The following is a 15232-nucleotide window of genomic DNA, read 5'->3' as shown; positions in this document are numbered from 1 at the left end:
AGGTTAAAACGTTAGGCAGTAAGGAAGGAGAATGTGGATGGTTGTAAGCAGTTTATTTCGGAAAAGGGTCCAAAATACCCCTAAACTATTGGAAAAGGTTTAAAAATATCCCCCATCCATCTATTGGTCTAAAAATACCCCTCCATCCACTTTTTGGTTTACTACCCTTTGACCGTTAGGTCAATGCTAAATTAAAAATAATTATTATTCTTTTTGTAAAACTTAAACAAAAATTATTTTGCAAAATATTTTCGTTCTTAACTAATGCACTAATAGTCCACTAATTTAGTAAACTCTTCTTTTTTATTTTTTTCAGTTTTTACAAAATACAATTCAATTTTTACAAAAAAAAAATATTTTTCCAGTCTTTTTTAAAGCATTTTTCTTTAAAAACTGAATTTTCTTTTTGTAAAAACCAAAAAAAAATGTTTTTAATACAATATTTTCATTTTTTAAAAACTGAAAAAAATGTTTTCAACAAAATATTTTCGTTTTTGAAAAATTCTTCTTTTTTTTTTTTTCATTTTTTCATATTTTAAAGCATTTCGTTTTTTTTTCGTTTTTCAGTTTTTTTTAAGAAAAATATTTTTGTTTTTTAAAAAATTTGAAAAAAAAATATTTTTCAAAAACGAAATATTTTGTTGAAAATACTTTTTTCAGTTTTTAAAAAACGAAAATATTTTATTAAAAACATTTTTTTCTGTTTTTACAATTTTTTCAGATTTTACAAAAAAAAATGCTTTAAAAAACTGGAAAAAATAAAAAAAATATTTTTATGTAAAAATTGAATTATTTTTTGTAAAAACTAAAAAGAAGAAGAAGAAGACGACTTTACGTGCATTAGTTTAAAAATACAAAAATATTTTTTTAAGTTTTACAAAAAGAATAATAATTATTTTTAATTTAGCATTGACATAACGGTCAAAGGGCATAAATGAACCAAAAATATAGATGGAGAGATATTTTTAACCCAATAGGTGGATGAAGGGTATTTTTAAACCTTTTCCAATAACTTAGGAGCATTTTGAACCCTTTTCTGTTAAAACTATTGTTTCAACACCCACCATAAAGGTCACTCAGAATAACTTACTCGAGCTTCGCCCATACAAGTGAACTCTAGGTTACTGTTCGGGAGTTTCATTTACTTGTTTAAGTTTCGAACTCCAAGACATTAAGTTTAACTTGTATATGTTTCGAACTCTAAGACAGTCTCCTGGAGTTTGACCTGCAGTAGTTTGGACTCCAAAAAAAGCTCTTTATGTTTGTGTCGTTATTTTTCAATTATTTTCCGTATTTCTAAGCATTGGTTATTTTTCAATTACTGGACAAATGCTGATTCATATTCCTATTGGTAGTCCTAAAATGGCTACCTGGTATCATTTTTACCAGGTTATTGCCAACCTCCTCTGTTGCTCGTTAACTTGCTCCCCACCTTCTAGATAGGAATCTGTGGCATTTTCAAAAGGAAAATATTAGTCACTGCAGATTTACTAGAATATAATTTTAACAATTACATTTGGCAAGATACATGGATCCCTCTTAATCAGAATGATTCGTGATATGGGACTTGTTTATACACTTATTTTTTCCCTTACTCCTAAAGATCTTACCCCACAATGTTTATACTGATAATTAGCTGAAGGTAGAGACACCCCTAAGCCAACTCCTCTCATTTTACTCACACAAACTTCAATAAACATAAACAATTTTTTCACAAAAACAAATCTTCATGCTTCCCTTTGTACGAGTTCCATTTTATCCCAGCTTTTGATTCTTAAGAAGTTGAAGAACAGACTGTGCAGTACAATAAGAAATAGCCTGAATTGTGACCATTGGATTCACTCCAATAGCAGTCGGAAACACACTTGAATCACCAAGAAACAAACCTTCTACTTCCCATGTCTCCCCTTTAGAATTAACCACTGAAGTTGTTGGATCCACACCCATTCTACAACTTCCCATTTGATGTGCTGAACATATAGGAACTGAATGATTCCCAATTTTTATTGAACTTTCTTCTTTCACAAATCTCTCAAACTCCTTCAAACTTGCATCTTTCACCTTCAAACTCCTCCCTTTTCCATGTTGAGTTCCTATTTCTTCTGCACCAGCAGCTGCCATGATTCTTAGCATCTTCTCTAGGCCTAATTTTAGATTTTCTTCATCGATTCGATCCATCTTATAAGTTACTGAATAGGGTGAGAATGCTTCCCCTGATCCCTTGTCTCTTGCCAACGCTAAAAGATACGCGGTTCTTGAATATTTTGACATCCTCATCTTAATATCTAGGCCTGAAACCCATGGCATTAGTGCTGAAAACATGCCAGGGTGCAAACCTGGAGTTTGTATGATTGCATCATATCCTGATCCTTCGAAATTCGCCACGACTTTAGACATTGCTGTCATTATTCCTCCTTCGTAACTTTTCTTGTCCGCCTCAGGCCATAATACATTAGAATCAGATGGAGTATCTGGAAAGTATCCCCAGGCGATAACGACTGGATGGAGGTGTAAGTTTCTGCCGATATTTGGATTCTTTAAGCCACTTTTCTTGAGCAATGAAGGTGTGCTAAGAGCACCACAAGCTACAATTGTTACTTTTGATTTCACCATGCAAATTTCTCTCACCCCTTTTCCATTTTGAAATGCAAAAGCAACTCCAATGGATTTACTTTTTCCTGAATTGTCATTCTTTTTTACATGGATCACTTCCAATGCTTCACATTCAGGAAGTATTGCACCATTGCCTGATTTGACCAAATCCACCAGCCATGTCTCAGCTGTGCCTTTTTTCTTCCCATCTTTGCATCCCATGCTACACCATCCACAGTAATGATCCGACTGCGCGTTCTAGGGATTGTTTCCACTTGATATCCCAATTCTTGACACCCTTTTCTCAAAATCATGTTTTGGAAACCTTCGTCCTCAATTTCAGACTGAACTCCCATTTTTTGACATACGACCTTCAAAGCCCCCTCGTAAAATTCACTTTGAAACAGTTCGAGTTTGTACTTTTCAGACCATTCTTTTAGAACATGTTGTGGAGTTTGAATCGAAGCTGACCAATTAATCGTCGAGCCACCACCAACAGTGGATCCAGCAAGTAGCATAATATCCATGTCCTTGCTTGTTAATAGTCCATTTCCAAGATACATTTGATCCATTGAAGGACCTTCAAGAAGGGAAAGATTTGTTCTTGCAAGATAACTTCCTTTTTCTAGAACAAGTACTTTGTGTCCAGCTTTTGCAAGAATACCAGCTATAACTCCACCGCCGGAGCCTGAACCAACTACCACAGCATCACATTCAATTGTGAAATCAGGGCATTCTGTACTTCTCCTTGTGTTATTGAAATTATGGGGTTTTGACACAGAAAATCCCAGTTTTTGCAGCCTCTCGAACGTCTTTTTTTGTGATTGTTTTAGACTGATGATTCCTTGGTAAAGTGGTCCAAATAGTTGTTCTTCTTCTTGATCTTGAGGTCCTTGATTTTGCTTCTTAAAATCAGGATCAGGTCCAGAGTAGCCAAGTGCTTTCCATGAAGGATTCTGGCTTTTCTCATTCACCTAACAAGAAATTAAGATTTTCACTTTCAGGAAAGATCAAAAAAGAAGAAGAAAGTAAACTTTAATCAGGTTGAATATGAGTTTTAACATATTTTGTTCATCAAGTTAAGCTTGAGCTAAGTGGTGGAAGAATTGAACAGAAAAGAATCTTGAGTTCTAATGCAACCATTGTCCAATACTGTTGCAAAATATAAAGTCATCATTTCTTTTATTTGAAGGGAGCCTTGGAGCAACAACAAAGTTGTTTTCATATGAAATATACGTGACGAGTTCGAGCAGTGGAAGCAGTCACTCAGAGGCGGATCCAGTAAGAGTGAAGCGGTGTCACGTAACACCGCTTCGTCCCAAAATTTTTGTTAAATGTGTGTATAAATAATCTGCAATATACCATATAAGCAAATTAAATTATTAAGTGTGACACCACTTGCCATAAAGCCCTTCTTGGCCAGTTGGTATAGGGCATGATTTCTTTAGGGGAGGTCGCGGGATCGACTTCCCTTGGAGAGTGTTTCATTCAGTGGTTAAACACTTTGGCTTTTGTTGTTTCTTTTTAATTTTGGGTCAATTAAGTTATTCTTTTTTACTTTTTTATTCTTTAATTCTTTTATTTTTTGTTAGAACTTCTTAAAATAGTTTTATTTTATAAGTGTACTCTATAAAATTATTCGGGGTTCTCAATAGATACTTTTATTTATAATTTTCAACTTAAATTTAAATAAATTATCCGGAAGCATCTATCAAACTTTCAAAATCAAGTTTAGAATCTCAAAATTCTTCTAACTTGGAAGAAACAACCAATGGTCGGAGCAACATCGACAAAGTAAATGAGTTAATTTAAATTCCTTAAAGATTATCACTGAGAAAAGATTGACAACTCGAAAATGTGAGATGCTTTGTACACCGGCCTGTTTTTTATAAAATCTATGATGAGTATTAATTATGAATTTATGGGCCTCATTTATGACATGGTTTAGTATGGCATATTTGCACAATATATCATTTGCTTGAATAGTAGATCTTAAGTTTCGAGAATTATTTCGTTATATTTTTGTTTTCTAGTTAGAGTGCATCACGGCAAGTTCAGATTGTGAGCTTCTTTCAATTAAGTTCCAATGGAAATGTGATGTTAAGTGTGCATCTAAATCACTTAAAAATAACTGAATTTTCCAATATTACGCTGCTCAGAAAATGAAAATGCCCGAAAAACGTACTATCAATTATCAAACAACAAGAAAGCCAAATAGGCACTCTAATCAGCAAAAATGCCACGGTGACTATGCCATGTCATCTCTGATAATTTCAGTTATTATCACTAATTAAACTATATGGTTTATTGTAGTAAAATCATAAAACTCGATAAATAAATTTTCTCACCAAATAAAAGTTACCTACCTGGTGATTTTTTTTTTTTACACATTACAATAATGCTTCTCGTATGATGACACGACATAGCCACATAAGTGAAGGAGAGATGTGCAACTCATGTTAGCTTGATTAAAAAAAAAAAAGCAAAATTAGAAGTCGTACCTAATAACATTGCTTTAATTAAAGTTCTTTAATGCCTTAAGCCAAGCATATCTAATGTGGTTGAACGAGCGGTATAAATGACAAACGAAAAGGAAGTTCCCAATGGACAAAACAAGCAACACTATATATAGCATTCGGATGCTTTGCGTGTGTCATTGTATTCGTTATCTATCATAACTGCATTCTTCCATATTTGTGTAAACCATATAATAAAAGTACTACTCGCTCCGTTTAAGTTTATTTTCTATTTGGTCCGTTTCAAAAAGAATAACCTCTTTCAAAATATGGAAATAATTTAACTTAAACTTTCAATTCTACCCTTAATGAGAAGCTTTTACAACCACACAAATACTCTAGACCCCCCTTTGACTTGTTTAGGACCACAAATTCCAAAAGTCTTTATTTTTTTAAAACTCCATGCCCAGTCAAACAGGTTCACATAAATTGAAACGGAGTGAGTAATTAATTGTTTCTTTCAAAGTTGTCCCACTGAACTTGTGTCATGTGGATTAGTTTGGTAGGCTACAACATCAATAATTTCAAGTCAATTTCTTCCCCTTCCTCCCCCTAGAAGGTGGTTGAAACCTTCAATAATTTTAAGAAAATGAGGGCTGAGCTAAATTTTTAGCAGAGTGCTCAATGCAGTAAGTCATCTAAAAATTGAATTTTAATAAGACGCCTTAGCCTTATTTATCGAATGTATATAGTAATTTTTTTGAGTTTTATACTTTTAGATTTTTGAGATACAAATTAAGATGTTAATTGCATAGCTTTTTTTTATCGCTGTTATTACTAAGTATCTTTTTCCTAAGCAACTTCTTCTAATGTTTCTTTTTTAATTGACAATATAGTCAATTCATTTTAATCTTCCTGAGACCATGTTAATCTTAGGTAAAATTTTATTTATTTTTATTTTGCAAAAATTGGGTCAATTGAAGCAACGGTTACAAAAACTATTACCGTTACTTTAATAAGCAACACAAATATTTGAAAAAGAATCAAGTCCTTTTATTTGATTAAATATATCAATTTCGAGTATTATTATATGCTTTTTGTACAATTTCTCTTAACACTAATTGTAATGTTAAAAATAAGTTTAAATCATCTATATGGAGATAACTTGATTGTGCACAATGCACATGGAGTTTTGAAAGAAGAAGCTGCACACAGCTACAATTGTGAAAGAGATTGATTCAAGTGGAGCCAAATTACATGAAAATAGTAAACTTGATGGAGTGTGCGCATAGAGTTAGAAAGAAGAAACTATATATAGCCATAAGTGTTAAAGAGATTGATTTCTAGTTGGAGCCAAATTACATGACATTTTCATACGTTCAACCAAATTCCTAAAAACAGCATCGTTTGGAACTATGTGATTAATGAGTCTTGACGTCGGCAAGCAGCTAGCAAATCGATGAAAAGATTTACACTACTTGTCATTAATAATAAATACTACTCCCTCCCTTTTAAATTAGAGGAGGTATCTTTTATTTTAGTCTGTTCCAAAATAAATGACATATTTCTAAATTTAAAAATAATTTAGCTTTAAACTCTTTATTTTTGCCATTTTACCCTTAATGAGAAGGTTTTATAACCACACAAATGTCATGGTCCTATAAAATTTTTACCCCTTAAACTTTTAAGACTAGAAGTATCAAAAAAAATTTTCTTTTTTCTTAAACTCTGTACCGAGTCAAACTACCACGTCTAAATTGAAACAGAGGGAGTAGTATACATGCAAGAAGAGTATAGTCTCTAGGGCCTCATCTTTTGGGGAATAAAGCAAGAGGGACTGAGCCACCCCTTAAATTAATTTTAATTTTATCAAGATTTAAATTATATACATTATTAGTGTAAGAAATTTTTTACACCATCAGTTCATTCAAAAGAAATTTATAAGTAATAAACGTTCTTAAAATAATACTCTCTCCGTTCTAGTTTATGTGAATCTATTTCCTTTTTGGTCCATTCCAAAAAGAATGACTCCTTTCTAAATTTGGAAACAATTTAGCTTAAACTTACAATTATACTCTTAATGAGAAACTTTTATATTCACACAAATACACTAGACCCTTTTTAACTTGTTTAGGACTACAAATTCGAAAAATTTTCATTTTCCCTTAAACTTCGTGCGCAATCAAACAGGTTCACCTAAATTGAAACGGAGGGATAGGAGTATGAGATTTCTAATCTTGATGAAAATAAGACTTGTGCACGATACACTCTTGGGAACTACCACAAACATCTAAAACTTGTGACACTAGCTAGCTCATTTTATAAACTTTAGTGCTCCATCTTAACGACGAAATTCTTAAGGAAAACGAAGGGGAGAAAGGAGAGACTTAAAAGGACAAAAGAAGATCGAGAGAACCACAACAACAACAAAAAGAGAGAGAGAGAAGAAAATAAGGTTTGCCACTTTGCATGCATGCCAAATGTATTTTCTGTTTGAGAGTAGTCGAATGAGTAAATGCAATTTCAACAAACCCGCAATATGATTGGTGAATATTATTGGGAATACTTAGCAAAAAGTAGATGAAGAAGAAAAACAGAAGAGGGCAGCTGAGCGGGGCCATAAATTTTACTTAGCACAAGGTAGCTCTACAATTAATGAGACTATACCTTAATGACAAATTAAAATGGTTGGCTGTAAATATAACTGAATAAAAATTTAAATACCTGAGTGAAGAATACTAGGAGAACCAGAATTTTCATGGCAGAAAAGAGAATCCTTAGGAGTTTGAAACAGCTTGTTGACCATGATAGGACTATCTCTTCTCTCTTGTTTGGTGAAATCCTAGAGAAGCTCTGCAAGTATGGAAATTGGCTTGACAAGCTAGCCTTACCACAGAGTATTAAAGTTCCCATCCTCGTTGATAAAAGCCATAGTGCAATTTTGCACAAGTTGAGCTTAGGATGTTGCAATCTATTGCTTATCATCCATGCAATCTGATAAAAGTAAACAAAAGAGAAGCCATTTCATACGAAGAATATAATTAGATGAAAAAATAACAAAAGCTTTTAGAAGGCCAGGTATGTGATAATATATACTCATAGTGTATTAAATTTTAGTATTTTCATATATTGCTATTACTGTTTAACTGCATTTTTGGATTTGATCTCATTTAATTTTATCTTGTTGTTATTCTTACTTGTTGCAGTTACCTTTTTCTTTTTCTGCCGTTTTCTAGTCGAGGGTATATCGGAAACAGTCTCTCTCCCTTCCAGGGGTAGGGTAAGTTGCGTACATCTTACACTTCCCAAACCCTACTTGTAAAAAAGTGCTGGGTTTATTGTTGTTGTTGTTGTTATTTTACTTGTAATGTGTAATATTCTCATGTGAATTGGAAAAAAAAGTTAGAAAATAGAACAAATAACACGATCTAAGAAATGTAGCCAAAAAGGCTGAACACTGTACTAATTCGCGCCTCAAAAAGAAAAAAACAAAGGGAAAGAGGAAAAGTAACGAGACGCCAAAAAAAAAAAAAAAAAAAAAAAAACCTCTTACATGTTGAGGAGTTCCAGTCATGGATGCTGAAGTTTGGAGGAAATTAGTGAAAGGATCATCAATGGCTTCTTCTTTATAAAAGGCTTTAGCATCAATGGAAGGTAAAATAGTGTCACAAATAGCAGTAAGAGAGTCCATCTGGTTAGAGGAAAGTGTCCCTAACTCAACCTTTTTTTCTGGTTCTGGAACAACAATACTGCTTCCTTTGCGGAAAATGTAACCATTTTTTTGACCCATTTTTTCTCAATGTTGTTTCTTGTGAGAATGCATACTAAGTACCTTTAACTAGGCATTTATAGAGAGAGAACCCAATGCATATTAAAGAGGTACCCCACCCCGGCCCCTACGTCTCTGACACCAGCCGATTAGGTTGTCGTGAGGTGGGGCGGAGAGGGAGGTAGGTTTAATTACGAAGAGAGGCCTACGAATTGGACCTTTTGTTTGCGGTGGGGGCAATTACTCATTGCACAAAGTACTCCTTTCTCGATCTCCTTCTATAATTGTCTCAATCAAAATTTACTCTTCCAACAAACTTTTTACTTGCTAAAGAATGGAGAATGATACCATTATTCACAAAAATAAAATTATTTACCATTATTTATTTATTTATTTTTCTACCAATCAAACTAATTATATTTTCTATCTGTAGCATTTTTTTTGGAAAAAATTCTCTTTTTCTCCAATCCTTTTTTATTTCTATGCTTCTTTTTTTTTCTTTTTTTCTTTCTTTTCTCCTTTTCTTTTTTCTCGTTTCTTCTTTTCTTTTTTTCATTTATTTTTTCCCAAATCGTATTATTGTTATTTTTACTATAACTTATTTCACACTCAAATTTTCTCCTTCTTTATTTTTTTTCATTTTATTTTTTTCTTTATTTCTTGTTCCTTTTCTAATCAACGTGATTGTCATACAAACCTTGATCTCCTTCCCTACAAATATCAGTAAGACAACGAGTTATGGAGCAAGAAAACATAATCTACGGCCACCAAATCTCCATATATACTAGTTAAAATAGAAATGATAATAAAATATTGGAAAATGCAATAAAAATATAAGTAGCCAAAAAGACTTCTAGTGACATATGATACCAATATGGTATACATGTATACCAAAGAGTATATGATTGCTCTAGTATATTGCTACAACTATCTGCGACTATACTACTGTACCAAAACATTAAAGGATGCAATAAAAGTATGAGAAATTACATGCTCGTATTGCAAACTAAATATTCGCAAAGCAACTTGCTCATTCCGTATACTAACATGTATATAGTTATAAGCCAACCCATAAGCAAAGCCATTGAATACTTCTACCTGACAAAAAATCTATGGTTAAAACCTCCCAAAAAAACTATCCTTGTAATTAAATGGGAACCCCCAGATCCTAATTTCTATAAACTAAATATTGATGGTTCATGTGTAGGAAACACAGGAGTGGGAGGAGTAGGAGGGGTGTTTAGAGATGATAGGGGCCAATAGATCTTAGGCTTCAATATGAGAGTTAACCATTGTCACGACCCGGATTTTCCACCCTCGAAAGTCGTGATGGCGCCTACTAATATGAGCTAGGCAAGCCAATTCTTTGAACTAATTACTTTATTATCCAATTGTTTCCTTTTAACAATTATAAAGCAATAACGTGTAAACAGCGGAAAATTTAGAATAAGCGGAAGAAAGTATTAAAATATCTGAACATGTAGCTATTACAACCGATTAAGCCTTAACCACCCAGAATTGGTGTCACTGTGTCACAGACGATCTAAGAGTTCTAAATAGAAAGTCTAAAAAGAAAAGATATACTGTCTCAGAATCAAAGAGATGAAACAGGAAATAAGTGATAGAAGACGTCGGGGCCTGCGGACGCCTGCAGGTCTACCTTGGGTCTCCGCGTGGACTGAAGGTAACCACTCAATCTACGATCCCAAGTCAACGGCACTGGGATCTGCACAAAAGAGTGCAGAGTATAGTATCAGCAAAACCGACCCCATGTGCTGGTAAGTGCCTAGCCTAACCTCGGCGAGGTAGTGACGAGGCTAGGACCAGACTACCAAATAAACCTGTGCAATTCAACTATATACAGCGGAAAAGGAATACAGAAATAAACAGTCAAGTATGCGAGGGGAAGCATGCTGCGGGGGAGATATCAATACAGTATAGAAAGATAGAAGGTAAATGGAAGAAATAATATATCTCGAATATCAACAAAGAGCCAGAAAATAATAAATGCACGGCATCACCCTTCGTGCTTTTACTCTCGTCCTCACCAAAACAATTAAGTAATGAAAATGTGCAGGGCATCACCCTTCGTGATTTTACTCTCGTCCTCACCATATAATTAATATAATCGTCATGGAATGGTACATCGTGCGGCACGGCATCACCCTTCGCGCTTTACACTCTTTCCTCACAAAATCAGGCATGGAATGGTACATCGTGCGGCACAGCATCACCCTTCGTGCTTTAACACTCTCTTACCAAAACAATGCACGGCATCACCCTTCGTGCTTTAACTCTCTCCCTCACCCAAACAACAATCACAAACAAATAGGCAAGGAAATGAATGAAATTTGCAATAAGAATCCCGGCTAGGGAACAATAATTCAACAACAAGTCCCGGGAAGGGACAACCTCAAAACAACCATAACAAAATCCCGACAAGGGAGTCAATTTAACAATTCTTTTCTCTTTCTCACCTTCGTTTCACAATTCACTTCACAACACGAGTCAATGCTCCAAAGGTTTCAATTTCCGCTCATACTTTCACAATTCGTTACACAACTTGAGCCAACGCTCCTCAATGATCAAACATCACAATTACTTCCACGAACTTTGCCCCACAATTAAAAATCATCACCAAGATATGAATAATACGACGAAGTCATAAAAATCACATTAAGAGACTCATGGGAATGCTAGACACCAATGCATAGATACTCGTCACCATGCCTATACGTCGTACTCAACTATTATCACATAGCAAATACGACTCGACTTCTAATCCCTCAAGCTAAGGTTAGACCAAACACTTACTTTGATGCCACGAACACAATTCACGTCTCAATTATCGCTTTACCCCTTGATTCCACCACAAATCCGCTCGTATCTATCCACAAGTTACTTAATTACATTAATAAGTGCTAAATGAATCAATTCTAATGCATGAAAACGACTTTTCTAAAGTTTTACCCAAAAAGTTAAAAATCGCCCCCGGCCCACATGGTCAAACCCGAGGTTCGAACCAAAATCCGATTACCCATTCCCCCACGAACTCAAATATATAATTTGTTTTGAAATCGGACCCCAAATCGAGGTCCAAATCCCCATTTTTTGAAAAACCTAGGTTCCACCCAAAACACCCAATTTTCCCCATGAAAATCATTGATTTTGAGTTGAAATTATATTAAAAGATGTTAATGATTGAAGGAAATGAGTTAAAATTAACTTACAATCGATTTGGAAGAAGAGTTTTTCTTGAAAAATCGCCCTAGGGAGTTTGTGTTTTGAAAAGATGTGAAAATGAGTTAAAATTCGTCTAAGTATAAAAGTTGCAGGTCTCAGATGTGGGAATTGCGAACCCCGGCCTCTGCTAGGTTGGGAAATGCGAAACACCTCTCGCATTTGCGAGTTGGGAATTGCGACTACAGCGTCGCATTTGCGACTCAAGGCTGAAACAGCGGTGATCACATTTGCGTAAATGCGATCAAAACCTCGCATTTGCGAGCAAAGACAGACCTGGGCTGTTTCGCATTTGCGAGCCAGGCTTCGCATTTGCAGGCCTGGTCACACCAGCTAAAATCTGCAACTTTCTAAGTCTAAAAATCCACCCCGTGGCCTATCCAAAACTCATCCTAGCCTTCGAGGCTCCGACCCAAACATACACACAACCTCAAAAACATCTTACGAACTTATTCGTGTAATCAAATCACCAAAATAACGTCATGAACATCAAATTAAACCTCAAGATCAATGAAATTTCTCAAAACTTCTTTAAACATCAAATTTTGCATTTAAGGTCCGAACCACGTCAAGTGGATTCCGTTTCTTACCAAACTTTACCGACAACACATATAAATCATATGGAACCTGTACCGGGCTCCGGAACCAAAATACGGGTCCGATACCATAGGTTTCACATAATATTTCACTTTCAAAAATCTTTATATTTTTCAGAAAATAATTTCTTTCAAAAATTTATTTCTTGGGCTTGGGACCTAGGAATTCGATTCCGGACATACGCCCAAGTATCATATTTTCCTACGGACCCTCCGGGATTGTCAAATCACGGGTCCGAGTCCGTTTACCCAAAACGTTGACCGAAGTCAACTTAATTCATTTTAAAGCCAAATTTTTATCATTTTTTCACAGATTTTCACATATAGACTTTCCGGCTACGCGCCCGAACTATGCACGTAAATCGAGATGATGCTAAAAGAGATTTTTAAGGCCTCGAAATGCAGGATTTAATTTAAAAACAAGTGATGACCTTTTGGGTCATCACAACCATGCTACTAATATATATATATATATATATATATATAGAAATCCTGGCCCTACTCCATGGAGTCAAATTAGCACTAACAGAAAACCTCTTCCCATTAGTATTAGAGACTGACTGCTTGGAACTAATAAATCTCCTAAAATCTAATAATTGTCTCTACCAAAACTTGATTGATGATTGCAGGTACCTATTGCGGAAGGTGAATGATCCACAGTTGAAGCATGTATTTAGAGAGGCTAATGGAGTAGCGGACCTATTAGCTAAAAATGGTTGTAGCTTGGATACCTTTTGTATTTTGCAAACTTATGCTGTTCCGCCCGCTTTTGTTGTTCATGTACTTAAAAGAGACAGTCTAGGCACTACGTTACCTAGACTGACCTCTCGTTGTAATAACTCTTAGTTTGTTATTGTATGAATAAATCGTTTATTACCAAAATAAAAGGTATGTAGTTGTATGGGGTCGTACCAACAATTACCTATAACTATAAAAACTATTATATAATACACGTAATCTATGTCCATCGGCACAAAAAAAATTATAGCACTGCAAATCAAGTTCATATAAATAATTTTAGAATAGAATTCACTTAAAATGCAGCTAAAACAACCAAAAAAATATTCAAACTACCATATGGTACCAATGTGGTATATAACTATACCAACATGGTATATAGTTTTACTGGTTAATTTCCGGCAACTATATAACTATACTACTACTACATAACATACATGCATAAAGAGAAAAAAAAATAGTGTACCACATATTTATATAATAAAGTATTTAAAGATATTGTACTATATTACTATTATTAAAAGAAAATCAAATAGTGTACCAATTAAGTGCAATTCATACAACTAAAAAATGATTCAACTAGCATATGGTATCAATATAGTATATAACTATATTAATAGGGTATATAGTTGTACGGGGTCGTTCCAACAACTGCATATAAATATAAAAACTATTACATAATACACAAAATCTATGTCCATAGGTACAGGAAAATCCAACACAGCAAAACATGATCATCTAAATCATTTCATAATATAATTCACTTAAAAATGCAGTTAAAAAAACCAAACAATATTTTAACTACCATATGATACCAACATGACATATAATTATACCAATAGGGTATACAGTTCTACTAATTAATTCCAGATAACTATATATGACTATAATACTATTATATAATATACATGCATAAAGAGAAAAATCAAAAAATAGTGTACCACATATTAATATAATAATGTATCTCAAGATATTGTATTAATACTATTATATAAACAAAAAATCAAAATGATTACATAATACACATGCATAAAGGAAAATTAAAAAAATTCAAGATATTGTACTATTCTACTATTACTAACGAAAAATCAAATAGTGTACTAATTAAATGTAACTAATACAACCAAAAAATATTTCAACTAACATATGATATCAGTATAGTATATAGCTATACCAACATGGTATACAATTGTACGCAAAGAGTTAAAAAATGATTTTTTTTAATTTAATTATTAAACTGAAATAATATCAGTTGTCAATAAAAATTTCAAAAAATTCTAAAAGGACTTAATTGTAAGAGTATACGGTTACCTTATATCATATAGTATAATAGTATATCATTGGAATGAACTGAAAACCAAAATGGTATATAGTATATCATTTTGATATATAGTACAAATTCTTCTTCGCCAGTTCAATGCAATAAACTATACACTATTGAATTAACTAAAATGGTATATAATATGGTATTTTGGTATATAGAGGATTGGTTCATTCCTTCAAAAAAAAATTAGTAGTATACTATTGTAGTTGATTATATACTTTTGAATTAATTATTCTATACTAATACAGTAGATAATTTCTGTGGTATTACTGATTTTGTCTCTTTTTGTCTTTTTGTCTTCTTGAGCCGAGGGTCTTTCGCAAACAGCCTCTCTACTCCTTCGAGGTAGGGGTAAGGTTTGCGTACACACTACCCTCCCCAGACCCCACTAGTGGGATTTCACTGGGTCGTTGTTGTTGTTGTTGTTGTAATACAATAGATAATATACCATTTTGGTATACAATACAAACTTGTAACGACCCGGCCGGTCATTTCAAGATTAATAGCCACGTTCCCC

At 33.8% G+C, this 15232-nt stretch overlaps 1 protein-coding gene across 1 annotated transcript; it reads right to left on the bottom strand.

Moving 5' to 3' along the window:
• Positions 1 to 1479: 1479 nt before the first annotated feature.
• LOC109243785 (long-chain-alcohol oxidase FAO4A) lies at positions 1480 to 8963 on the bottom strand. Its single transcript, XM_019410774.1, is given in 4 exon segments — positions 1480 to 2852; positions 2855 to 3566; positions 7773 to 8042; positions 8602 to 8963. Coding segments are annotated over 4 exon segments (2316 nt in total). The 5' UTR covers positions 8839 to 8963; the 3' UTR covers positions 1480 to 1755.
• Between the last annotated feature and the right edge of the window lie 6269 nt (positions 8964 to 15232).

The sequence above is a fragment of the Nicotiana attenuata genome, unplaced genomic scaffold (genome assembly GCF_001879085.1).
Source record: "Nicotiana attenuata strain UT unplaced genomic scaffold, NIATTr2, whole genome shotgun sequence".
NCBI classification, from domain to species: domain Eukaryota; kingdom Viridiplantae; phylum Streptophyta; class Magnoliopsida; order Solanales; family Solanaceae; genus Nicotiana; species Nicotiana attenuata.
The sequence above is the reverse complement of the archived record's forward strand: the minus strand, read 5'-3'. Positions and strand labels throughout refer to the sequence as shown.